The 27,079-nt window shown below is 42.1% G+C and overlaps 1 protein-coding gene across 2 annotated transcripts; it reads left to right on the top strand.

Moving 5' to 3' along the window:
* The first annotated feature begins 335 nt into the window (after positions 1-335).
* PITX2 (paired like homeodomain 2) lies at positions 336-19,319 on the top strand. 2 transcript variants are annotated; one of them, XM_027833821.3, is made up of 5 exons: positions 336-559; positions 4,123-4,178; positions 4,551-4,691; positions 15,552-15,757; positions 17,895-19,319. In XM_027833821.3, exons 2-5 carry the CDS (start codon positions 4,133-4,135, stop codon positions 18,456-18,458), a joined length of 957 nt encoding a protein of 318 aa, XP_027689622.1. In that variant the 5' UTR covers positions 336-559; positions 4,123-4,132; the 3' UTR covers positions 18,459-19,319. The 2 variants fall into 2 exon arrangements, with proteins under 2 accessions (XP_027689622.1, XP_037752978.1); XM_037897050.2 differs by lacking the exons at positions 336-559; positions 4,123-4,178; positions 4,551-4,691 and adding an exon at positions 13,634-14,582.
* Positions 19,320-27,079: the final 7,760 nt, after the last annotated feature.

Genomic DNA, 27,079 nt, shown 5'->3' with positions numbered 1-27,079 from the left:
TTCACTCTGGTTTCTTATTCGGTGTCTGTCTCTGTTCTGCTGCCTGAGTCGATTTTATTATCTCCCTTCTTCCCCGCTTCTCTTGTCTATGTGTCCCTCTGCCCTGCTCTTTCTTTGCAGATTTTACGCCCCCCCCCCCTTTCCCCGCGCCGCTCGCCTCTGTCTATCGCTGTCTCTGCCTCCCCTTCCCCAGCAAATCCACTGCCCCCTGCACTCCCCCTCTGCGCTGCTCCTCGCTGGAGTTAGTTTGGTGGAATCTCTGCTGACGTCACGTCGCTCCCAATGCAGAGAGGGGGCGAGAGAGAGGGAGCCGGAGAGTAAAAGAAAGAGCGAGTCAGACACAGGAAGATCTCCGATCCCACAGCGAATACACTAGCCCCCCGCTTCCCCCCCCCCCCCCAGCCCCAACCACCTCCACGGAACCCTGCGCTCTTGTTTGGATCCTTTATTACTTCTGCCCCTGCGTTGCTGGCGCTGCAGTCAAGCCAGCCCCCAGGATTTGCTAAATCTCGAGGAGGAGAAGAAAGAATAACGGGGTGGAAAGCTCAACTAGTAGCCGGTAAGTGGAGGCCCATCCTTCCCCGGGATGTGAGATAATGCGAGTCTGAGAATTGGTTCCACTTTGCGGGGATCTTCCCGCTAGGTGATTTGTGTGACTCTCTGATGTCTCTTTTCGCTAGCGAGGGCCGTTCCAAACAGACGTGAGTCGAGCCGTTCTGGGGACTTTACACTGTTTTTCAGTCCTGGCAATAATGATCTATGGGGGCAGTTCAATGGCAATCGAGAAGATCGTGAGTTGTCTCGGAAAACGGTGCATCTCCCTGAACCCTCCTCTACCTACTTCACGTTAATACGTCTGGAGGGATTGGCGTTCGAGAGATAAAAGGAGTCAAGTCACTGAGGGTGGGGTTTGGTTTTTTTTAAGGCTTCTAATGTTTTGCCTAAGAAAAAAATCCAGCTATTAAATGAGGCCTTGAGAATACTACCTGCGAGACAGGCCCTTTTGCAGAAGAGAGTTTTATTATTTAGGTCAGCTCGGATTGGTCACAATTTTAAAATTGTGTCTTTCTAAAAATGCTTTAAAATTAGTGCGATTTGTTAATTTATTTTACTGTTAATTAGATTATTAATTGTACATTATTTGTGGAGGGAAAATATTGTCTCGATTACATTCCTTACAATGCTTTTTTTCCTCTCCCCCTCCAAAATAAAACGAAAATGGTGTGGATCGCTTCTTCTCTAACTATGCGTACCTTAATTTCTTTCCTAAAGGCAGCATTACAGAACATAATTTTTTAAATTAAGGGCATCATTTACTGTAGGGAAACTTAAATTAAGGTAGGGAAAGAAGTCACCTAAAGCTTTAAGATTTTTACCTAGTTTCAGACAATTGCATATCTGGGAAGTAAAAGAGTGTTATGCACAAAGGAATTGCATATGCTTTACATGAGAAAGTGTAATGTGTGTGCCGATAAATGAATAGCCTTACGTGTAGCCTCCAAGAAATATTAATACAATAGAATTAATCTAAATCGTTGTCCTGTGTTCACTAGATTGTAACTAGCAAGGCTTGTCTGTATTTTCAGTAGAGGAAACATCCTTTATTTACTCAAGTAACCCTTACTCACGAGAGCAGTCACTGGGACTAACTACGGATTACTCGGATGAATAAAGATTACAGCATTAGGCCTTAAATTAAGCACCGATTTCGTTTATGAACCACCTACAATAACACCTACCATATTACAAAAACTACTAACTCCAAATTATGACTGGTGGTTCTGTGATACTAAAATGTTTTGCAAGATATTTGCCAGGGCCTCGGATTAATTTGTTTCTAAAATGACATCAATGTGTAAAACTCACCTGATATTGCTTATTACTAGGTCAGCTATAGTTTAAGTGCTTGGAGCAGAGTATTAATTAACTGAATTTCCTCAGCAATCCAAGAAAAAAGAAAATACTTCAACAGTCTATGAGTTTGCTATTTGTTTTCATTTATAAAAATAATTAAATAGTTTGAAAGTGACAAAGTGGACAGGAGAAATTAAAACAAAAAACAAAGGGGAGAGCAACCCCCTTACTAAATGATTCGGCATTGTCATTTCTGTAGTCAACAGAAAATTGCCTCTTCTTTTATGCCCATTCCCCTGTTGAGATGTTCTTATAAAAATTAAAAGAGAGAAAATAAAGATCAGCGGTGTAATTGGGATCTGAGCGGCTGAAACCAGGAGAGTAATAATCCTGTCTAACAAGATATATTCATCCCAGGACAGCAGCATTTGAGGGGAGAGAAAAACTTCCCATTCGGGGGAAAAAAAAGTTGTGCATCTCAATTTGTTAGATAAATTAGCCGTCAAGGAAAGCGAAGAGGCAAGGCAAGTGAATTTGTCATGCAAGGCTTGTCTTGACAGAGCCGGTTTAAGGACTATCAGAGAGGAATTAAGGTTTTCTTAATTGCCTTCCCCAAAAATTTAGCCACAGCTCATATAGTAGGCCCAGTTATTGGAAGGAGCATTTAATACAGATCAGAGTTCTTCCTAAGTCCTTCTTTGGCTTTGAATATCAATTCCGGTGTCGTAATACGACTCAGAAATGTCCTGAGAAACATACCTTGACCTTTTTTTTTTTTTAATTCTCACTTCCTAGGAGAAAATCCGTGTTATTTACAGAGCTGCAGACTGCGTTGGAAAATGTGACTGTTGGTTGGTTCAGCCATACTCATGTCGATTATTAATTATTAGTATTATTAATTATTATTTTGTTATTTTATTATTATTTATTTCATCAAAAATGTTTGTAAACTCCAGTCTGCGGCATTTTAGGCACTAGCTAATACTGCACCCAGTTCAGACACTAAAAAAAGAAAGAAGAAGAAGAAGAAACGAAAGAAAAGATTACCGAAATGATGATGACATGCAAATTTCCCCAGAAATTATCATAAGTAAACATTTGAAGCCTGGACTAATAAAATCCCATCTGTGTTACTTCATATCGAGTTAGCAGAGAGCTGTGATAATGAATTTTGTAATATCTCACGAACAGACATCTCAATCAGGCACTAATCCTGTGATTTTACTGCAGAATCACTAAATCTGGAGCAGCCAAACTGCGGCTCTTTGGCACAGGGATAGCGAAGGCGCACCTCCTGCCGCGACCAGCGAGGGCTCCCAGGCTGGGGATCCTAAACTGTCACACACCGGGTTCCCACTGCCTGGCCAGCTAGATTAGAAAGAGGACGCTCAGGGCTCGCATTGTCAGGTTCCCCCAGAACAGGGAAGCAGCACGTGTAATCAGCGGCGTATCCTTAATGAATACAAACGATTTTCTCCCTAGGATACACTTCTGCAATCTGCTTGTGCTACTGTTTTACCTGCTCTGAACTACAGCTACTCCATTGGTGCTTGGTTTACTATTTGAACCTCGCTGAACAGACAGCACAGCACAATGGGGTATGAGGCTTTCCTAGACCAAAGGGGGTCGTGGTAGCCTTTAGAAGGCAATACAGAAAAAGATACAATGAAATGAAATTGAGCCTAGCTCAGGGTTGTATTACCCCCTAGTAACCTTACGTGATTTTAAAGTCGATGGTTACTTAAAAGTGCGAAGTGTAGGAAGCCCCTTTCGTACTACTTATAGGAAAGCTAAATCTACTGCATCAAATGGGATGACAGTCTAATTTAAACTCAGCTTGTACAAAAGAAAAATGACATGTATTCTATCATCTGAGAAAAATTATGAATCCATAAACAACAGGATTGAAATGTGCTAAGGAAAAGTTTGGTTGCAAAGTTTTAAAATATTAGGTAAGTGCCTACAAAAGTCTGTTCGCCATTCACAAATAAACAATGCGACTCTTCAAAGGGAGTAAAGGCAGAAATGTTTGATCGCCTTGATCATTGTGATCATTATTACTGCCTTTTAATACCAGTGTGTCCCTTTCTGAGCGAGAAGTAGGTGAACTTGATTCTGATTTTTTTAAAATGTATTTTGTAAAAATCGTTACGAAAATATGTTAGCAACATGCTGCACGCTGACTACTACAGCACGTCTCCTTTGACGTTTAATTTTTCTTAAGTAAGCATTTTTAAAATAAAATCCAATACATTTGATGTTTTACAGATAACGGGTGATGGAGTCCAACTGTCGTAAGCTAGTATCGGCTTGTGTTCAATTAGGTAAGAAAAATATTTCCGATCGATTCATATGAAATTCTTTATATGTGGAGAAGAGTAGTTTATTCGAATGTAAGTGGCTGTGTATTATCCGTGAGAGAGAGAGAGAGAGATGCACTTATATTTTTATAATCACATATTACATTTACAAATACTGATGTGCCGATTGATCAAATACTATTTTCTCTCTACGCAGAGAGCTGATACTTTAATGGTCAACAAAATTGAAGATCAATATTTTCTGGACTTTTAAATTATTTGAACTGCGGTGAAATTCACGCGGACTGTAATGTTCACAATGATGGTGATTTGGCAGAGTTCTACGTTTGACAACCTCTCCTCTCTGTCTCTCTCTCTCTCTCGTCCTCTCTCTAGTAGGGGTGCAACCTTCTACAGTTGAATGCCTTTTCTCCAAAGACTCTGATATTAAAAAGGGGGAATTCAGTGACCCTCCAGAGAGCAGGAAAGAGGCAACCAGCAGCAAGCTCTTCGGGAGGCAGCATCCCAGCGCCAACGGTAAGCGAGAGCCCCCCAGGCCGCCTCCCTTCGGTCCCACTCACCTTCCTATCACTCGTGAGTGAGAGAAAGGAGAGAGAGAGTCCAACGTGTTGGATGCTTAATTGTTCCCTCTTTATTTATTCCTCTTTTTTTTTAACTAAAAGGGCTTGTCTCAGGTGTGCAGTGCCCTGTCCTGGTTGGATTCTGGCGCAAAGTGTGTTGGTTGTTATTTGGATAGGGGACTTGCAGAGGAAGTTTCCCAAACTCCTTTCTCATCCTCCACTCTCTCTCTCTAGCTCTTGTTTGGGAAGGTAGGCCGGTCCTGAGCTAAAACGCGGTCCAACAGCGACCTCTGCTGCTGTACATCTGCGCCACTGCACAGAGAAGCAACAAACGGGGGAAACTGGACAATGCTGCCCACTTGCCAAAAAGTTAACTGGGTCCAGGTTTTTTGCTGTGGGGCGTGCAACTCAATTAAAAATGGATATTCTTGGCGAGGTATTTTCCCCGTGCAAAGAGCGGCGTGCAATAACGTGTTGTGAATAACAACTTTCAGGGCCAGCTTGTGTGCTTTTTTTTTTCTTTTTTCTTTTGCTAAGGCAACACTTCCCACGGAGTTCAAAACGGGGAGGGGAGAGGGGTTGCCTGAGTAAGGAGTGCAGGCAGGATCTGTAGAGTGGACTGTCTGGATGTATCCGCATCCTTTTGATGCGACCCTTTCATACGCTTTCATTGCACATTTTGGCTGTGCTTTAAAATGTTCTCTTTGTGCACCTAATCGGAAGTGTCTGCGTCAGTATTTTTTTAAATTAAAGTTCACAATAAAAATTTTTGCTAAAAGTTCAAAATAAGAATAATTTTGGTAACTATCTGCGCTAAACATCGGAAATGTCTTTTTTCTTAAAAAAAAATAAAAAATAAAGAGACACAGGAAACCACTGATAGGAGGATCTCTCCACCCCCTTTTTGATTCAAGATTTAGTGGCTCTAATATGTGAATACAAAATGTAATAAAGAAAAACATCAATGCAAACATATTACAAAGAAGAAAACAAGCTCTCTAGTTCACGTTCCTATTTAATTCAAGAGAAGCATAATTTTGTTTAAATAAAATATATTAAAGTGAATAAATAGTACAGGAAACTGGACTGCACTGATAATGTAAGTATTCCTGGTCTTGTGGTTAAACACTTACTTGTAAGAATATAGTATTAACCCAATTTGGCTAAATAGCTTAATATTTCTCAGATAACATCCAGTGATTTGCAATTGTTCGTTCCCCCCCTTCCCCGTTTGGAAGTTTTAATCACTGTTTGACAGCTCCTTATAAAAATAAATGATTAGACCAAAGAATGGTTAAAAGTCAAGCTTAGAGACAATTCCAAACCCTAAAGTATTATGACCCAATAATTTGTCATCCCGAAAAAATACATGATATTAAATTGTGCACAAATAAGGTTTATCAATGTTTTGAACTTTTTAATCCACAAGTAATAGCTGTTAAATAATGTGGAGAGGAAGGATGACATTGGTTTATATATGGTTTGAGAATAACAAAGGCCTTTTTACCCTTCACCTTTTTTTCCCCAATGAACAGGTGGTCTTAATCAAAGACTACAGCAGGAGCTAATGGGAAAGTGGGGACCTTTCTGCTATAATAAATTTATGAGTCCTTACAAGCCAGTTTTATTCTTCTAAGTATTTATAAAAGTAATATCCACATATGCTCTATGACATGGTAGTTTTTACTTCCCTTGCTGAGAAACAAATGGTTATTTTCTTAACCATTAATTATGAGTCCGGATTATTGTATTACATGTAAAATTTCCTGCCTAGTGCAATATCGATAAGTCTATTTTTTACCCTTCAGACTGAAGGGGAAATTGCTATCCAAACATATTTAATACCATTAATTAAAATATACCTCTGTGTTGAAGTAATGCTGAATACCTTGAGTTTGTTGGCAATTTTTTGGAATTTTTAAATGGTAATATTTCATGGAATTTGTTCTATATAGAGCTATGTATAAATGCAGACCGTTTTGTTGAAACCTAATGAATAATTATAACTCCTATAAGTCCTCAGTTGTTAGGATGATTTATTTGAAAGTAATACAAGCAGTATATTTCCTTATTTACTTACATTATTTTGTTTTCTTTTTCTGTTTTAAATCTTTTAATCCACCTTGTTTTTGTATCGCGTAGTTAGAAGGAAATGCAACGATTTCATCTTTTATGTCATTTACTTCTGACAAATCTTTCCCCTTCTGTCAAGGCTTTTAAGTTGCTGTGTTAGGAAGTCAGGTATCAGAGACACAAAACAATTATTCTTTAGGAGCATATCCTGCCATAGTTCCTTTTGTCAAATTACAGTTGGGGGTCACTATGACTTTGGAGAAAAAAGATATGTAAAAGGGGGAAATCAGAGGAAGAGAGCCTACAAAATACAAAGGATTGTTGAGTTTCTGCAAGTGCTGAACATTTTCATAGCTCAGCAGAAAATAAAGGCTTTATTAGAATAAATGGGAATGTACACAGTCATATTAATATCTACATGAACATATTCTTGCTACAAATAATTTCAAATGCAAATTTACTAATCTTATATTTAGCCATAAAATGGAATTTAGGAAAAGTATTTCTTAGTGACAAACCACATAAAACTACTTAAACTGTGTAGTGGGGGAGCGGGTCAGGAGGGACTCACATTTTATAAGTACTGTTTATTATTATTTTATTTTAATTTCTGTGCAGTGCCCTGGCCTTTTTGATAGGGCATGCTGAGTATATGCAATTATTATATATCTTTTTGTAAATTCCACATTAGAAATCATGTTATGTAATTAATAACCCAGTCATGGAATAGCAGGCTTATAATATATAATGCTGAAATAACATATTGCCTTATTCCATCGCTCTCAACATCGCAAATTGATTATTTCAACTTGTTAAACTAATTATTTGCGGGTGAATATTCAATAATTTAACATCACTTTTAGAAAAGCCCCCACTCATTCAGCTTTATGTACATATTCCCCTGCAAAGTTAGGTACACCACTGTTTAAAGAAGATATTTATCACTTATTTTTACAAAAGTTAAAAGCTAACTATGCAAGTTTGGTAGCCCTCTGTGGCCCCTCCACTCATAGTCTAGTTTCTTATAAGAACCCAATATCAACAGTTACCCTAGTGTACGTGTGTAAGTGGATAGATAGATAGATAGATAGATAGATAGATAGATAGATAGATAGATAGATATTCAACCGGATCCCAGCCTAACTGAAAATCTCTGTATCCTATCAGTTCAGCGAGATACAAATTTCCTTGGCACCGCCAGTGCAGATATGGTGGAAAAGCCACATGAGTCCACCAAAATGTCACCGTAGCTAAGTATGCATGGCAGGAAGTACAGTGTGCTGCTTGAACAGTGTCAGTACCAAAATGTAATTTAGGATGGCAACCGTGTCCAAAAAGGGGTAGAGAAACCATTGGCATTTGGCTTCCTAACAGCAGCCTGGCCAGTTGGAGGAAATCAGAGAAAATAACCTTGAGAAGAAAGAAAGAGGGAAACCTGAAGAAGAAAGGCCCGAGTAAGATAAGAGAAAAGAAACTGGCCTGGGAAAGAAAGAGAGTCCTAAGAGAGCAAAGCAGGGCCTAGGACTAAGAGAGAGACTGGGAGCTGAACAGTGAAGGTGGGAGCCTTGGAAGGAAGAGAAACGCGGTTTCCCGTTTCTAAATCAGCAACACACTCTGGTCATACACTACATTTCAGTGTTTCCGCAATTGATTGGGACTGATTCTCTCTCCAGGGGCAATGCGATTATAGCAGTTACCATCCCAAATTTAAGTTTCCCTTCAAATATTCTCTGCAAAATGAAAATTAAAAGTTACTTATTGTTCCTTTGATATTTTTTTTTCCGTCCTCGTCTGACAATAATAGATGCAGCAGTTGTTAGACTGACCCCAGGGAAAACTAAATGTATAACGAAAGCTTATTCGTGAGGAGGAATATACTAATGGAACAATCTGATGTCTTCTTAATCCTATGTAAAAAGCTTTGTCGTCTTCCTAATATTGACTGAATGGGTAATTAATGGCTCTCCATCTAGGAGAATACCCGGTAATCCAAGATAGGCGAAAGACAACAAGCCAAAGGTAAAAGACAACAGGACTAGCTGGAGACTCTACATAAGAACCAATTTATCCATTTAGGAGAGTATTACGTCTAGAAACAATGATCTTATAGTAGATGAAGGCAAAAGTGGGGAAATAAATACCTGCAGTATGTCTTGCAAACACAGCGGTATCCAGTTAAGCAGGTCATCTGAGCTCCTGTTTCAAGATCTCGCTCTCTCTTTCCCTCTCTCTTTCTCTCATTCAGAGATCAATTTAAATCTGTGCATAATTTGTAGGGTTCTGGGTACTGGCCCGTTGAAGTTGGACTAAGGTCTCCTATTTCCCCCCCCCCCCCCCCCCCCCCCCGTCCGCCTAACGGTTACAAATGATCAGGAAACATAGGATTTACCATAATGGATCAGACCAGTGGTCTTGATATCTATTCCGGTGTCCTGTCCTCACAGTGGCCCGCAGTAGCTGTTTCAGTGGAAAGTGCAAGAAACCCTACAAAAGGAAATCTGCCCACAATCAAAGGAGTTGGGTTTTTGTTTTGCTTCTTTGTTTGTTTTCCCCCTTCTGAAATCCCTATTCCACAGAGGCTGTGAGGATCTGGAATCTAAAGAGAACCAATGATTCTACCGGAATTAAAAAATAAAACAACTTCTGACATTTTAATCTAAACCTTTAGCAGTAATGTATTACTTGGGTTACTACAATTAGGTTGGGTTTTTTTTGTCAGCTGACAGCTTTTAAAATACTATTTCGCTAGGGAAATAAAAACTTCATCTCAGATTAAAGGTGGGTATTTTTGGATTTATCTGATTTATGGTCACCATGACAACTAATGCCGAATGTTAGCTACCCTCATGGCTGGCGGGGGCGGGCGAGGGGGAAAGGACAGGGGGCGAAGCAATGGTGGAGTTTTAATCACAGTATTGTAAATAAGTGACTGCAGCCTTCCCTTCTGACTATACCTGAATATGTCTCTATTCCTACTTCCCCCCACTCCAACCCTCCACTACACACATGTTCAGGTAGAAATGGGCCTAAAATAGCCCGTTAGGTTCCCGGAGATGCTTCATAACTGAGACCATTCTATTCAAATTCTTTAGGACGGTTCTATATTTAAAAAAATCTCTCGTGATTCTTAACGTAATCCAGATTTTTACAAGGGGAGGGGACCCATCTGATCTATTATCTAGAACCCAGATAGGAAAAGGAAGAGTTCGAGCCAGTTAGAGCCACTAGAGCAAAGGAACCCAAAGGGAGTCCAGGGTTTGTCAAAAGAATCTTGACAGAGCTGAGGTTTTTTCTTCCATCAGCGCCTAATATTCTAACAACCAAGGGATTCTGCAAACTATAAATCGCCTAATCCTTCAACTCAGAATTTTAAATGCGCAACAGTCACTAAAACTGCGTGCTGTGCAGTAGATAGAAAAGCATGGTTCTGCAGTCACTTACATGTGTAATTATTCTTGACATACTAATAGAAACAGGAAAGAGCTGACAATAAAGACGTCAAAGCCGGGTGGGGTGGGGTGGGCGCTTGTTCTTTGATTAATTAAGAAGTTGGACCAGAATGTGGGAAGGGAGAGAGCCACTAAAGAGACAAACATACAGACAGAGTTTCCAATTTATAATCTTTTAAAAATGCCTATTAAAAACGAGCGTGGTTGGCCACGCATCCTCATATTCTTCCATTGTTGAAGTCCATAGCAGAGTCGCTGTTGAGAACTGACAGTTTCGTTTCATTCTAAGCTAAAGAACAATCCCTAGGACTCTGTTGCAGGGCGTTTTCAAACGGGTTTGAACAGTAAAATCTAACTGTGGAACTAAATAAGACTAAAAGGCATAATCGGTTGCTTAATACAGTGACAAAACAGCATGGCTCTATGTCAGACCCAAAAAAACCGCCAAACCATTTGTCTGGAAGAGGGGAAAAGAAACCGAATTCAATCTCTTATCTGAGAACATTAAATCCCCTTTCTGACTACGAGTTACACAGTGCATTTGCTCATGTGGAGTCTTGTGTACGAATTTGACCAACGTTAAGCTTTATGACAGAGGCAAAAAGTCATAATGATTTATGACCAAACAAGTAAGAATTCAACATAGCATCCCATTACAGAGGAACCCACAAAGTGCATAATAAGTGCCTTGCAGTTTCCAAACCATACATATGTCTTTTCGTTAAATCCCAGGATCCCAGGAAAGGTTTGCATGTCTCAACTAAAAAGTCCCGTCTTCAAAAATATAAATGAAGAATAGCTCTTCACCCTTAACACACACACACTTTGCCCATACTCCACGTATAAAGTGGAAGCCCTAGATAAAAATAGAAGCCTTGCAATCTTTTTCCTCCAATCCCTCTCCCAGATCGCTTCTGTTCTTTAACCAGAGAGAGATTTATTCCTTTACAAATCGTTTAAAGGTAATAAGGGTCTCGTGCTTCTCTAATTTTCCCCGTTATTTGCAACATAATATTAAAATACAGATCTAGAAAATAATAATTGTTATATTAGCCTTGTCCACCCACCCACCTCCCGGGCTTCCTTTAAAATGCTGCTTAGACAGAACTTACTTTGCTAAAGTTCTGAACCTACAAATTTAATGCGCAGGAATGTCCCAACCTTGCGTTTAAAATAATGACACTGGGAGGCATTGGTTTCGCCCTATTGGAGTCCTTTCATTAACAAGGGCTTCGGGGATTTATGAGTACAGGACCACAGTAGTACAGCGAGGTTAAGAAGAAACTGGAATATGATTAGTAAACAAATTGTGCAGAATGGAGCTGGATTCATATTGACTTAGTTATAGGTCATCTGCTGCCGGTGCAAAGGGAGGAAATATTTACTTTGCACATATACTTTATGATCTTGGGGGAATTAGAGGAAATTCAATAAGAAAACGGCTAGAATCATTTAAAAACCCCCTATTTAAAAGACTTAAGCAAATTAGAGTCTTATCAGATTAAAATCCACTACAAATGTAAGAGCATTGTCTCCATCGAAACGCTGTGGGGTCTGAGGAAAGAGATTCTTTGCCAAATCTCAGGGATAAAACACGTCATTTAAACACCAGATAATGAGCAGAATGTAAATTAATTTAACCTTCTTTACCAACAGGCTGCTAAAGTAATATGTATAATTTAGCGATAAGTAAGGCTGCAAGATATAATACTGAGAGAAAGAGCATCCACTAATAAGAAGGACTTGTCAAAAAATGAATAAAGGAAAGGGAAGCTTGGAAGTTATGTTGGCTTAAGAAAGTTCACATCTGTGGGAAACTCCCAGACATCTAGAATTGTGAAGAGTAATTATAAGTATAGGAACAATCTTATCGCACATACATCTGCAGTGTCTGGATTAGTTCGTGCCATTAAGCAGAACTCTTCCAATCAATGGGGGTGCTACTTAAAACCCCATGCTATGGCCCAGTCCCGAGTCTATTGCAAATATTTGGGATAAGGTGTTTTCTTGCAACTAGGTTCAAAGGAGACAAACGGATATGTTCAAATATATTTGCCTCTTGCTTCATCTGCGGGACAAGCCCATCTTCTGACTGAAGACCCTTCCAGTCATGTGGCCAACATGGAAGGACACACAATCTCCACAATGTGAGATTTGCTGAAGAACTCCCCATATTTCTATCTCACACCAACAACTACTGCAGTAATATAGCAGGACATGTAAACAAAATCAGAATGTAGGACGGAAATTAGCTCTTGGTTTGTGCTCTGAGACGCAGCCTATGGTAGGGTTTTATACTGCCGCCCATCACCGTAATATCTCGGCGTTAGCGGTGTCTGATTCATCGTAGTCACATTGTTGCTCTAGATTTCTCCGTTCTCTTTCCTTTAGATAATTTTGGTTTTACTTAGTAATTTGTTCAAGACCCGGGGGGTGGGGGTGGGGGGAATGGTCTCTAAAAATAAAAGGAATTTAGAAAATGTCCTTATGATCGGTTGTTTGAAATCTCCTTGAAATAATGGATGGATATATTGCACAAAAATTAGATTTTCGTGGTTTTATTTTCTTTGAAATTATCACAAGAAAATAAACAAGATAGTAAACGAAAAGTGAGAAATTTAAAGGTTTACAAATACAGTGTAAGGATCAGCTACAGAGAATCTCGTTTATTGCTTTCCAATAAAATTTAAAAGATTGCTATAATTCGAAAACTACAAAACGGCAAAAAATCCGTTAGTCAAACTGGTATAACACTGTATTATCTATTTGATTTATTAATGGGCATTTACACTTGCTTGGTATTTTTAGTGTTGTCGTTTCTATCCAAGAAATCTGTAAAACGAGACTATAGTACTAAACACTTGCTAGGATCATGCTTAAAAGAATGATTTCTCTTTGACAAGCTAGGTTTTGTTTGTTTGTAAATCGGATTTATAAGGCGCCATTTGTCTTGTTCGCAATTATAGAAAAGCTGTTTAAGACGAGGGTAATATCCATGCCAGTTTGGGTTGAAATTTTAAGATTAGGTCGGTTTTATTTGTTTCCTCTTCTTTCGCTCAGCAGCCTGCTTTTCAATGTAGAAAATTGTGAAGCCAGCAAAGTATGTTGTTTCCCCATATCACTGGGGAACGGCAATAAATGTTATTTATAACAATGTGTGGGTCTATACAGACATACTCCCCGACGCACACATATGCCTTCACCCGCGTTTGGAATCACCTCCTTTAAATGCCCAATCTCTTGCAATTTAGGCACGGCAGGTTGCACAAGCCTCTGGTCCCGCAGAGCGAATTACTTAGCCCAGCCCTGCTTCTCTGATAGGTCGCGGTTATGATAGTCGGCCTTCCGCCTAGCGCTTCCTGATTGGTCCGGAGCGACATCATTCCTGCCCTGAGCAGCGGGTCCCGGGCGGGGGAGGGAAGGGGTCGGGTGACATCACTGCCCGGGGAAGGCCTCCTCTGGTTTTAAGATGTTGGGCAAACAGGGAAGCGGCTGAGCTGATCGGGTCCCTTGTTCGCCTGGGTGCTGCGCGTAGATGTGTGCACAAGAGAGAGTGGCTGAGCTGGGGAGGGCTGCTGCTGCTGCCTTGGATATAATATCATCTACCTGCCCCTGTCACTCTGACACTTGCTGACACTGCCATCGCCTTAGCGTGTCAGTCAGGAGACTTGGTTCCTATGGTTATCCATTATTATTAGGAATATTATTATTATTATAGGGTCGAATTTTCCTTCTTCTTTTTAATCATCTTTTTTTTTTTCGTGCTGTCTTCACGCCACAAAGAAAACCCCGTGTACCTGTGTGTGTGTTTTCCTTGAGACTTTAGCTAAGGCTGGCTGGACTTGCACATTAGACTTCTTAGGACTCTTTCAGCTGAAAGGGTGACAAGTTGCTTCTGGAACGCTGGCCGCTGCTGCTGCTTTTCTGTCTCCCACTGGACCAGGGAGCCATACAGGGAGTTGAGCCCGCACCTTCTGCAACGCTGCGCCTTGGAGCGGGGGTGCAGTGCCTATATATCTCTATATACATCGCTATACGTATATATATATACATAGAGACACACAGAGAGAGAGAAATATTTGGCTTTCTTTTGCCGATGAACTTCATGAAAGATCCCTTAAGCCTGGAGCGCCTGGGAGCCGGGAATAAACTGTGCTCCACTTCACCTTCCTCCTCCTCCTCTTCATCCTCTTGCCATCGTCACCAGTCGCCGCTGGCCATGGCTTCAGCTGTAGCGCCGGGGCAGCCTCGCTCTTCCCTGGACTCCTCCAAACACCGGCTGGAGGTGCACACCATCTCGGACACCTCCAGCCCCGAGGCCGCAGGTAAGACAGAGTCCATCCCGGGGTGAGGCTACACCCACCCATCCTGCTGCCTCCCCCCACCCCCCCTTACAAAGCCCCTGGTAACTTCTGCATCACCCTGTGTCGCAGCTCAGTCTCGCTGCCGACCCCCCCCCCATCCCCCCCTCCCCCCCGCAGTCTCTTCCTATGTTCTCTTGAGTGAAGGAAGGTGAATTGGAACCGCAACTGAGGTTCCTCTGAGTGTCTCTCCTGGCAGCAGAGCCGGGCTGATTGCCTTCGGTCTGTGTGTTCATTGGGAGCATAGGGAAAACCCTCCCCCCGTATAATGAATTGCTTCTGCAGGGACTCTCCGGCGGGTTTGCATTGGGATTCACTGCGGCTCCCATTTGGCTATGGAGTGCCCCAGCATCCAGCTGCGGAGAAAGGGAGAGAGACCCCTCGGCGCCCTTCCACCAGGGAGTTGTGGGGCAAGAGGGTCCACAAGGCGAGAGCAAGGATATTCAACCGGGACAATTATGTAGTCAGATCCTCAGTGAACCTTAATGCGCGAGATACAACACATGCAGCGACTATCATTTACTTTGGTATTTGGAAGTGTATTTGAATCAAGGTCTGTTGATTACCTCCAAGAAATACTACGTGTGTGTTTATTATAAATACATATGTACGGACAAGGTAACGATATTTATCTGGATACATAACTATGTACATACAGATAAATATTCTATCTACACCTTCTAGCTGTATTTGTATCGTCTGTACGTAGTCTCTCTCTCTCTGTCATCTATAGAAATGGATAAACACATCGATCTCTACGGTAGAGAGAGCGTGTGTGTGGTGTGTGGGGGGGTGTATACACATACAGAGCTGTAAATATAAGGTTAACAAAATCCAATCAAACGAGCCTTCTCTCTGTAGGTGAATACTTGCCACCTTTTCTCGTAGCATTAAGGAGCAGCCTTTTGAACGCGGCGTGCCCTTATTTTACAGAGAAAGAGAAAGGCCAGCAGAGTAAAAACGAGGATGCCGGGGTTGAGGATCCCTCCAAGAAAAAGAGGCAACGACGGCAGAGGACTCATTTCACCAGCCAGCAGCTGCAAGAGCTGGAGGCCACTTTCCAGAGGAATCGCTACCCGGACATGTCCACCCGAGAAGAGATCGCCGTCTGGACCAACCTCACCGAAGCCAGAGTCAGGGTAGGTACAGACGCCGAAAGCCCGATGCTGCCTGGTGGGGGAAGTGTTGGACCGAATGCAGCTGCTTTCGATTTCAGTTTGCGTTCAAAACTTCAGAGCCTTTGCACAAAAGCATCAGGGAGCAAGACATTTATGTCAAAGCGAGACAGATTACGATCTCCCTTCTTGGAATATGGTGCATCGCACGTTCCGCCCTTACTATGCAATGTGTTCTCTTCCTTTTGATCGAAATGCGAATGAAAACATTAGCCAAGAAAGCAACTTGAAACAGGCTTCAACCTGTGCTGCCTCTAATGAGAAAAAGATACAACATACACAAGGGCTTTTATTTCCTCATAGGCATTCAGGGCATGCCCTTCCTTGCATTTTCTCTTTCTTTTGGTTTCATAACTACCCTAGCGCTTCCCCCACCCTTTCCCCCTCAGATTTATGGTACTATCACAGTGCTAAAAGTTATCAAGATTATGGGCCAAATCCTGATCCTATGCAGTCCCATTACTGTGAGGCCCTCGCTCAAAAATAGACCCCCAAAATGAATCCCGAGATCCTTGCTATTTTCAGATATAACCCATGGTTCATTTATTGCTCTACTTGTACAAGGATACTATTAAAAATACAGTTAATAGAAAAACATGTTTTATTTGTGGGAAAAGACTTTTTAGTCTTAAATGTTTTAGAATTAGAGTAGACTTGTAAAATAAATTAATAAAGACCTCTGTTTTAAATTAGGAACTAGCTTAATCTACAGAAATTTAGAAGTAAAAATATATTTTAATTAAAAATAGGCGAGCTGTAGACTTCAGACTAAACGGAATAGTAGAAATATACAGTGAGAAATTAAGAAGTATAAAAAAGGGATAGGAAAAAATCAGGCTTGTTGATTAATTCAAGCAGAATGTAATTGCAAACTGTTTGAGTCTGTCTGGTGTCAACCCCATTGCACTGTCATTTTAAAAAGTAGTCTTCTTCATTTAGGCTGTTTGTTGTTGAAAACAGTCACTTTGCATTCTTTGTCGTTAGTAGACTGATGGGTAAAATATCGGATTATAAAATGTTAGGGTAATTTTAGCAACCATTTCACACTATATTTTTATTCATGAGCTGCAATATAACTGACGGATGTTTTGTGAAGATAGCTGGAGAAACATTTGCTGCTTTACGTTGACAATATTTTGTGAATGTGAGTGGGGCATGATATTGGTTTATAGCTGTGTGTCAAGCTGTGTCAAGGATTAATTGTACAGTTAGAGATTTGTAATGTAAAACATCGTTTGTGTAAACAAAGAGGAGCCCGGGAAGGCCTCTAGTACGCAAAATAACTTTGCAGGAGGCTGGCTGACAAATCAGACACCAAGATGTGGATTGGAAAGATTTGCAGAAAGGCACACGTTTTCGCCATTGTCTGGAGGGAGGGACCTTAGATCTCACTTAGCACGTTGTTAAAAGGCAAACTTTGCCAAAAAGCAGGAGAACACGTTTGTTTATAAGTGTTTGGGGGTTCTTGAAGATTAGCACATGGGGAGCTTGCAGTTTAAACAAGCTGCTGAGTCAAGATTTATTAGTATTTCCCCTCTATCTGTAATAGGAAATATTTTTTTTCTCCCCTGGCAAAACTCTGCAGGCTTTCTACGCGTTTTGCATTCGATTTGCAGTTTGTTTTGTTCGGTTTTTTTTTTTCACTTAATGTCTCCCATGTGTAAAATGACAGGGAGCAAATATAAACGCGCTGTCTTTTGTGGCGCGAATGTGTGTTTCGGAATCACGAAAGAAAAACTCATTTGCAAAATGCGTGCTCTAAAACAAATATTTTATGTGGTGATCTGCAGCTGATACAGTCTGAATGTGATAGAACAAAAAATCGCTAACGTATACACTGCGGTTCCCGGAGAGTTTCTTTGGCGATTTTGCGAACTTCCGGGAGTTGTAGATTTGAATAACCATTTTAAATACAAACGTCTGTTAATAGTGAAAAATGCAATCCCGTTTTACACTGGTCAGTTCTCTTGTCAGAAGAACGCGTGATATCTTTTGTATTACCGGCACCGTTAGCGAAGTACTGTGATTTTAGTTTTTGCATAACTAAACCGCGCCTGACCTTTTCCATTTTATTTATTTAATTTATTTATTTATTTTAAAGGTTTGGTTCAAGAACCGCAGAGCCAAATGGAGAAAGAGAGAAAGAAACCAGCAGGCTGAGCTTTGCAAAAATGGCTTTGGTCCACAATTTAATGGTCTAATGCAGCCCTACGATGATATGTACCCCGGCTATTCTTACAACAACTGGGCAGCCAAAGGCCTGACCTCTGCCTCCCTTTCCACCAAAAGCTTTCCTTTCTTCAACTCTATGAATGTCAACCCTCTGTCTTCTCAGAGCATGTTCTCCCCTCCAAATTCCATCTCCTCCATGAGTATGTCTTCAAGCATGGTGCCCTCTGCAGTCACTGGGGTCCCTGGTTCCAGCCTCAACAGCCTGAATAACTTGAACAACTTGAGCAATCCCTCTCTGAATTCTGCAGTGCCAACGCCAGCCTGTCCTTATGCTCCTCCAACACCTCCTTATGTTTATAGGGACACATGTAACTCTAGCTTGGCTAGTCTGAGACTTAAAGCCAAGCAGCACTCCAGCTTTGGATACGCCAGTGTTCAGAACCCAGCTTCCAACCTGAGCGCATGCCAATACGCTGTGGACAGACCCGTGTGAGATATTAAAGTATAAAATACTGAATGGGAATCCCTCCCCCTTCCCACAAAGACTGAGAATTATACTAGAAAGTAATGGGCACTATAGAGAAAGAGAAGGAAAGAAAGAAAAGGAGAGAGAAAACAGAGAGAAAATGAAACCACTGAAATAAGATAGTCCCTTTGTTTTCAAAGGACCTCCTGCAGATTCTGACATCTTTCACTGAGTATTTCCAACAGTTACAAGAACATATATATATATATATATTTACACAAACACACACACACACACACATATATATATATATATGGACAAATGTTTGACTGGATATGATATGACATTTTAATGTTACTATAAGCTTGTTATTTTTTAAGTTTAGCATTGTTAACATAAAAATGACTGAAAGGATGTATATATATGGAAATGTCAAATTAATTTTATAAAAGCAGTTGTTAGTAATATCACAACAGTGTTTTTAAAGGTTAGGCTTTAAAATAAAGCATGTTACACAGAAGCGATTAGGATTTTTCGCTTGCGAGCAAGGGAATGTATATACTAAATGCGACACTGTATGTTTCTAACATATTATTATTAAAAACATTGTGTGAATATCAGTTTTAGAATAGTATCTCTGGTGGATGCAATGATGTTTCTGAAATTGCAATGTAAAACATGCCCTGTGTATAACATTTCGTACAATATTATTGTTTTACTTTTCAGCAAACATGAAAAATGTGTTTTATTTCATGGGAGTAAAATATACAGCATACGGTTTTGTCTGGATTTTTTTTTTTAATGAATTAACTGCCTAGCGGTAACTATTTCACACTGATCAACTGATAGATGACACCGGGTCCCCTTCTTTGGAAACACGGTGCAGTAATTTTTACTGTAATACATATAAATTACAGTTCTACCCCAACAAAAAATCCTAACACTAAAGTTACGTGCTAAATAAACTCTGGCCTTGGGACGATTGACTTCTGCAAAGTAGACAGGATTCCACTATTCCCATGAATAGCTCAGCAGAAAATGGATCATTTGAGATTGCTGGACTCAAGCATTTCCAACGAAAAACAAAGTCGCTGCGTCCATGTGGGGAGTGAACGGCTCCCGCTGTGAAGGAAGCTTTTATTAAATACCAAAAGAAAGTTTGACAACAAACACCCCCTAGTCAAACCCGACAGTCCCCTTTTTTCTTAAGTAGAGAGATCTTTCATGTAATATTACATTTCTATTCCCCAATTCCTTTTCAGACATTAGCAGAAGCAAAGACCACTCCAAATAACCGCAACCTCTGAGAGCCCAAAAGGTTGAGAGGTTAGCGTGAAGTTTCCTGAGCCTTGTACTGCAATATGTAGTTGAGAGAAAAGGTCGTGCTCTCTGTGTTTTGTTTTAAATAATATTGACCCATTAATTCTAAACCTGCTTGTTCGTGAAATTATACAGGATTATAGTTTGCCATCTCCAGGACAATGAAGTAAATCAAGATGAATTACAGTTTGAACCTCCCGTCTGATGACATGTGAAGGAGGAATGAATGTCTTGTGGGGAACGGGGAGCGGGAAGAATGGAGATTGAGAGATTGAGAGAGACCCTTTTTGGATGGGGCTTTTGTTTTTTTTAAAAAATCAAGAATTAATTAAAATATAAAACGCTGAACAAACTGCAAAAAATTCGCCGGCTTGCTGTGTAGGGGCGATAAACAGGCTAGCTGGGACCTAAGACGGGAAAGTCCTCGAGTGCCTGTCCCTGGAGAAGCTGAACCTGTGTGGGTGAGTTTGTGTGTGTGTGTGCGTTTCTTTGCGGCTGGGTGTGTTTTGGCTGCTGTAACTTTACCTATAGGCCGAGCAGACACTGCGCCTTTGTTCTGCACGGAATCTCTGCCACTTAAAAAGAGATCGCAGATAATGCCCCTGCTTTATGATCGGCGCTCGCTGCACATTAACTTTTCTGTCTTTATTTTTGGAGGAGTCGCGGCCAGACCTGCCGGCAGGGATCACGCGGTGGAGGGAGAGCAAACAAAAAGCCCTTTGGACAACGGGTCACCTTCCCCTTGTATTCCTTGGCGGTGGGTGAGAGGCAGGGGCAACCAGACGGATTTGTTCAGTCTGCAGCGTCCTGACAGTTCAACGGGCCTGGGGGGGAGTTGGTTTAGCCTCTATAGTCACCAGTGGCTGGGGGAAGAAGCCAGGGGAATGGGATTCTGCTTACAGTGCCCCCCACCCCCAAGCAGGATAAGGGCGCGTAGGGTGTCTTGGGCGGGGGGAAGAGCAGGGCCACTTCTAGCTGTGTTAATTAATTAAGCCGGGTCAATGGATCCCCGGGCGAAGGTTCCTAAAATGGGAGGCTGATGGTGGGCAGGGGTGCGTTTCCCCACCATCGTGGGGCTGGCCAGTGCAGCTCCCGGGACAGAGCCGGGGGAGCAGATGGCGCCTCTTTGGAGCCCAGAGGCAGACGGGCCGCTCCGGACCCCAACTTTCCCCCTTTCTTCCCCAGGCCAAACCGGTTCCAATCGATTTGCTGCGCCATGTCAACACCTAAATGCTGGTGAGTGCGAGGGGGAGTTGTTGGGTTTTTCCCCCACCAGCGTCATGATTTCGGGGCTAGTGGCGTGTTAAAGTGCTAGAAACCCAAGCCTTTTAAACTGGTGGGTCGCACTGGAGCTCATAGCTTCCTCTGTAAATGCTAAAACATGGCGAGTTCAGAGCCATCCTTATCTGCCTTTACTTTCTTCCACACTCGCTCCATGGGACAGTCGCATGTTATTAGAAATCCCCGAGCAGAATGCTGAAATATTTACCCTCTCTCTGTCTCCTTCCTACCACTGTTTTCCTTCGGCGGCTGTAGTTATTACCATTATTCCTTTGCTTTTTAAAAAATAAAACACAAAGTATTGGATCTGAGCTTTCACTGTGCTACCTAAATTGTTAAAACGATGAAAAATCAGCGTGCCCACTAATACAGGACATAAATCACCCCGAGTGTATTCTGAATTTCTCCTCCTCCCCCTCCCAGTTGAAACCTGGAGGCTCATCATTTCTCTGCGCCACTTGACCAAAAGATACAATGTTTTGATTAGGTCGTAAATCAAAATGTTTTTTTGGGCTTTCCTTCTCCTTGTTAGCGATGGAAGTTTGAACATGAAAAATAATAATAATGGCGAGAAGTGGGGGGAAAACCCAGAGTCTTAACATTCCAGTTCTTAACCAAAGATAATAAAGTACCTATCTGATATGCGGCTGCTCTTTTGAGGACTCTAAACTGTAGCGCTAATGGCTGACCCAAAGCACTCTGAGTGTGAACAAACAATGCTGTCTGGGTCCCAATCCACATCTCAATCCACAATGGGATGGGAGTCCTAATCCCTCCCCCACTTCCCGCAAAAGCAGGGATTCACTCTGCAGTCTACCCAACCCTTCATTCCACTTCTCGTGTGCGGATCAGGAGGGGGAGAAGTGTGGCCTGTAATCAGATCTGGTGTTTTGAAACATTTATGAATATAGACTGGCTATTGATTGACTTCAGAAATGGCAAGGCGCATTAATCTAAACACACAACGTAAGTAAAGTCACTGAGTGGGACTATACCTGAATAAAAGCGAAAGATTTCGAGTATTTCTCTGTGGTTATAGGTTTAGATGTTGTGAAACTTTGCCCTACGCGTTTGGCGATAATAGTTTAACTGAACCCAACCCCAAAACGTGAATGCAATTCAAAATGCAATTTCATGCCACAGCGGGTTAGCTGAAGGCACTTTTTATGAAGGTACCTTCTTTAAAAAATTTGTATTTTTAAACCAAGAAAAATAATGAATCGATCCATTTTATCCAAAATCCCTTTAAGAAATAGCCACAGCTTTATTTTCCTTTGTTTTATGATTACAGGATCTCTCTCCTCCCGCCACCCCCCATTTCTACCTTTGTAACTCAGTGGATAAAATATGCGTCTATTTTACTTTTGCATACATAATTTACATTCTTCTTTTATTCAGGGCATGCTGTGCATTTTATTTAACTATTGATTTTGGATCGCTCAAAGGGTTAAATAAAATAAGAAAGAAGCAAAGCCACACAATTGAATCCAAATGTGGTTATTTATTCATCATAAGAAACAAATAAATACGCGGTAATACCACTAAAAGCGTCTCAGGGGAGAAATTACTCTTTTGAAAATAGGTGACGTTTGAGATTAAATTTACTCAGCACAGGAATGTCTAAGAGAAGCTATGCAGTTTTATACAGGGGAATATGAAATGGGTACGTTACGGTGTTTAAAATGTGGACAGCAATGTTGCTTTATTTTAAACACTTTTTCATATACTAACCCCAAACTTTCCTTAAATAAATGGAAGGGGAAAACAATAAAGTTGTTAGATTTTAGTAATGGAGAATATAAACTCCAAATTGCTTTAAAGTATATTAATTGTAGTAATGTGGTGTATATAATTTGCGTGTATAATTCAAAGCAATTACTCGTGTGTGTGTGTGTGTGTGTTTCAGGCAAACTGGCAAAAGCAAAAACATTCAAACAGAAACTGTCCTTAATCCTCCCCACTGTGCTTTTTTAGGCATCGCTTCGGTTCTCTAGTGTGCAGGCTGATTTTACATATCACATTCTCAATAATACCTAAGCATTTTAAGGACACATAATTTACCTTGCTAAATGCCTACTTTGGTACGCATATTATGCATGTGTAGGTCTGAATATTACGCATCCAATAGACCGTAACAGTCAATAATCCATAAACGACGAAGGATTTACGCCTTCAGAGCTCCATAAAATGCTGGACTAATTGATTGCTAAACCTTAGTTTTCTAAATCAAAACATTTTGAATGAATTTCTTCAAATATCTCCAACCGCCACTCTCTTTCATTTGTTTATTTGTTTCACACCCCTATCATTTCATAGCGGCAAGGTCATTTTTTTAACGAAGAAAAGGACTTCTTTAGGACTGAGATTTTGTATCATATGAACCAAGTTCCACCCCAGATAACTGTGGATACTTAGCAGAGTCGCAAACCCTTGAATAACAGCCAACTGATGACACAATCACAATCCAGTCTGTGTGGCTCACTAAACTTGCATTTTCAATGTGGAATATGTATTGCCTGGAGTACTTCTGTTATGTAGGAAATCTCCTTTGCGCGACTGGTAAATCATTCTGCGAATAGGACCCTCATTACACCAAAAAGAAGGAGCAACTCTGAGTTTTGCATTTTCATTTTTTAAATTATTATTATTTCCAGCTCTGCCGCCAAACCGATCTGTTCTTGTGGACTCTGGAGTGGGAGAACTTTCGCGCGCGGTGTCAAAATAAAAATGCCCGGGTAGCTTGATCGCTTTCTCACTCAGGGTGTCCTAGCTTGTGTGCAAATGCCAAGCGTTTGTACAGGTCACTTTACTATTGTAGACGTTTGACAAAAGATGAGAACTATTGACGGGTTTATATCATTAAGTCACTAACAAAGACTGGGTTAAGCGTTTGGAGGGGGCCTGCCCTGAGGAGCAAAGCAATCTTATGTAAATAAAGCTGCGATCTTATTTATTGAAATCACATTTGGAGGGAGGGAAAGGTGATCTGTGAGCTAATTGAGACGTGTTACCTACCGGGAATAAATCACGTGCATTTACAAAATAACATGATCTAAAACCACAGTAGGAGAGGGCAGCTGAGGGGCTTTATCAGATACGAGTCCTGTTTATCTGCGCCTTTACAAAATAAACGCCCTGAACTGTCTGAGCTGAATTTGGCTGCAGCCGGAGCTGGCTTTGCTGTTCGGTGTCTGTTCTGGTGCAATGTCGGTTTTCTTCATACAGCAGAGCTCGCCGAGGTGTAAGGCGTGCAGATTGGATTACGGACATTTCTGACCCCTCTCCGAAGGAGAGAGAAAAGAAACGCCACATGCTGTGCCTTAAAGTACACAACAGCTCAGCCAGTTTACCTGACAGCACTGGAGTAGAATCCGGAGCAGTCCCATCAGAGGGGTCGCACCAAACGGACTTTCGCCTCAACCTTATGACCGGGCCGCGCCCTTGCCACCCGCGCGATCTAATGGCGCATTTAAAAAGCACAGGGACATAGCTCGGTGCAACATATGGACTATTAGCGTGTGTGGGCGCGCGCATAGATAGCAAGCTAGAAATATATGGGCCAGGTTCTGCGCTCAATTACAGCAGTGTAAATCCGGCGTGACTCCAGCACAGTGAAGACGGAAGTCAATGGAGTTACTCCAGATTTACATTGACGTAACTGAGATCAAAATTATGCACAATATTATATCTAGGATATGTTGGGTATACAACACCCTATATAGATCATGTATTCTTTAAAATAGAACTAAAATATATTATAGACAGAGCTAAATATATATATATATATATATATGTTGCATCCGATGAAGTGAGCTGTAGCTCAGGAAAGCTTATGCTCAAATAAATTGGTTAGTCTCTAAGGTGCCACAAGTACTCCTTTTCTTTTTGGGAATACAGACTGTTACTCTGAAACCTGATATTATATATGCATATCCATGTTGGAAAAAAAGTACGATAACTTCCTCTGTAATTGCACAGAGATGTTTTCTGTCCATCCTATATTTTTTAGCTCTTGCAAAGAGCTATGCACAACGAACATCCGTAGGATACACTCGTGAAGTCCAGTTGCTGTGTTGTACTCTATGGCTGCTGTCCTGGCACTCATTGCCGGCGCATTGCTTTCCTCGGCATCTTCCACTGCTCTGCAGGGAAACCAGAGAGACCCCCCCCCCCGCCCCCATAACACCCTTGGAGCCCTCTTCATTCCTCCCCACAGATTCCAGGAAGGAACCTGCAACAGCCCAGGGTGGTGAACAAATAAACAATGTAGGGGGATGACAGCCAGCAAGTAACCCGTGCGGGTTTTTTCCTCCGCACGGTCTGTTTAGATCTGGCCTTTTATAAACTTTTGTATTATTGTCTGGCGATCATAAAATTGCGGAGAAAAGCTGCCTCGAATAAAAAGGCTTAGACGGATAAAAATTAGTCCTACCTACATTTAATCACTTCCCGAGCCGTGTGTTTGTGTCGAATGCAAAGTCTCACACACAGATTCCCCAAACCAAACCCTGTTGAACATTAACAGACTGCAGCTATATTGCGGTGTAAAATGTAACATATAAAAATGAATCATCTATCAGATTCTTGTAAAACGTCCTGTAAAGTGAATCTATAAATCTTGGTATGCACTTAATCCTTTAGACTTGACTTCCTCTGTTTCTACAAAATATTTGCGCTCCCCTCCCGAAAAACAAGAACCCCTGCTGCTATTAAATGACAATGGGAGGTAATTTTTTCCAAATACCACAATAACTTTGTTTTCCCCAAGGTGGGCTTTAAAATAATCTCACTCCAAGGAGGTGAGCGGCTTCCATTCAGCTCCAAAGCAAAACATAACAGATCGTGATAGAAAAATTACTTCGATGGAAGGTTTCCCTCCTGGGCAGTGGTGCTGGAAGGGGTACTGGGGATGCAGCCGTACCCTCCAGCTTGCAGTAGTAATAACAAACACCAAATACATGGCACCCCCATAACAAACAATTGTTCCAGCACCCCTGCCCCAGGAGATATAATGTACAAACTGGGAATATTTAGGCAGGAGAAGGGTGAAGTATATGGATTCCCGGAGCACACGGGCAGGGAGGAGAGACTGGAAGAGAAAGGAAATGCTGCCTACGTAGGGTGCCATCTGAAGAATAATACGAGTCCACTCTGCCTTGACGTGCAGGTGAGCGAGACTGCAGCCAGGGGTTTCTTGCTTCTCTGGTGCGTGCGCGGAAAATGCATGCAAAGCTCACTCGCAACTGTCTCTCTCAATGCCGGGGGCCCTTTCCTACCGCCGCCCTGAGACCAAGCTGTCAAATGTGCGCGGGGCGGTAAGACGCCAAAGGCCTTTCTTTCGGCGAGCCCCGCATCAGCTCGTGGCGGGGCAGAGCGCCGCCCCGGCGGCAGGGCCACGGCGCGAGAGGCGCAGGAGCCGGCTGCCCGAAAGGTCAGCGGGCTGCAGAGGGCAGGGCGCTACTTCAAAGGGGCGTCGGGAAGCTGCGCCGGGCTCCGTGCCGGCCGCTCGCACGTGGCCTGGCCATCGCTGGGTAATTGCTGCGTTTCCCCTTCGGAGCGCAGGGTCGGGTTCAGGCGGCCTGACTGACAGCTACCCGCAGCCGGATCCTCCCACCACCAGGAGTGACTCAGCAAGGGAAGGGGAGCCCGGCTGCCGCCGCTCCTTGTTCCACGTGAAACCGGATCCCGCGCCCAAGTTCTGCGGGAAGGGAACGGGCACCTTCCCTGGGATGCAGCGTTTCCAGCAGAGGTGCGCTCAGGCTGCTGGAAAAGCAAGGTCCTGCCTTTCACGGGGAGGGTGCCGCGGGAGCGTGTGTCGTTATTTATCACCTACAGGTCCATGCTTGGCCACTGGGCTGCTGAGCCCCACGCAGAGGGAGCAGCCCCCGCGCCCAGGGCTTTGGAGCAATCTGCTGGCTGCCTCTCTTTCTGTATAAACACAACACCTAGGTATGGCCCATTTGCTGCACCCGCGGTTGGTTATTAGGCGGGTCAGTAAGCCAGGCCGCAGGCTGATAACCACACATAAGTCATTAGCAGACACGCAA

Source organism: Chelonia mydas, chromosome 4 (assembly GCF_015237465.2).
Source record: "Chelonia mydas isolate rCheMyd1 chromosome 4, rCheMyd1.pri.v2, whole genome shotgun sequence".
NCBI lineage: Eukaryota > Metazoa > Chordata > Testudines > Cheloniidae > Chelonia > Chelonia mydas.
Note: the sequence above shows the minus strand (reverse complement) of the source record. Positions and strands in the feature narration are given on the sequence as shown.

What these genes read in the sequence shown, in the direction of transcription:
- PITX2 (XM_037897050.2), top strand. Translation starts at nt 14,354, where the DNA reads ATGAACTTCATGAAAGATCCCTTAAGCCTGGAGCGCCTGGGAGCCGGG. An exon ending in CTCCAGCCCCGAGGCCGCAG is followed by an intron (nt 14,583 to 15,551) that starts GTAAGACAGAGT and finishes CTTATTTTACAG; the next exon opens with AGAAAGAGAAAGGCCAGCAG. An exon ending in TCACCGAAGCCAGAGTCAGG is followed by an intron (nt 15,758 to 17,894) that starts GTAGGTACAGAC and finishes TTTATTTTAAAG; the next exon opens with GTTTGGTTCAAGAACCGCAG.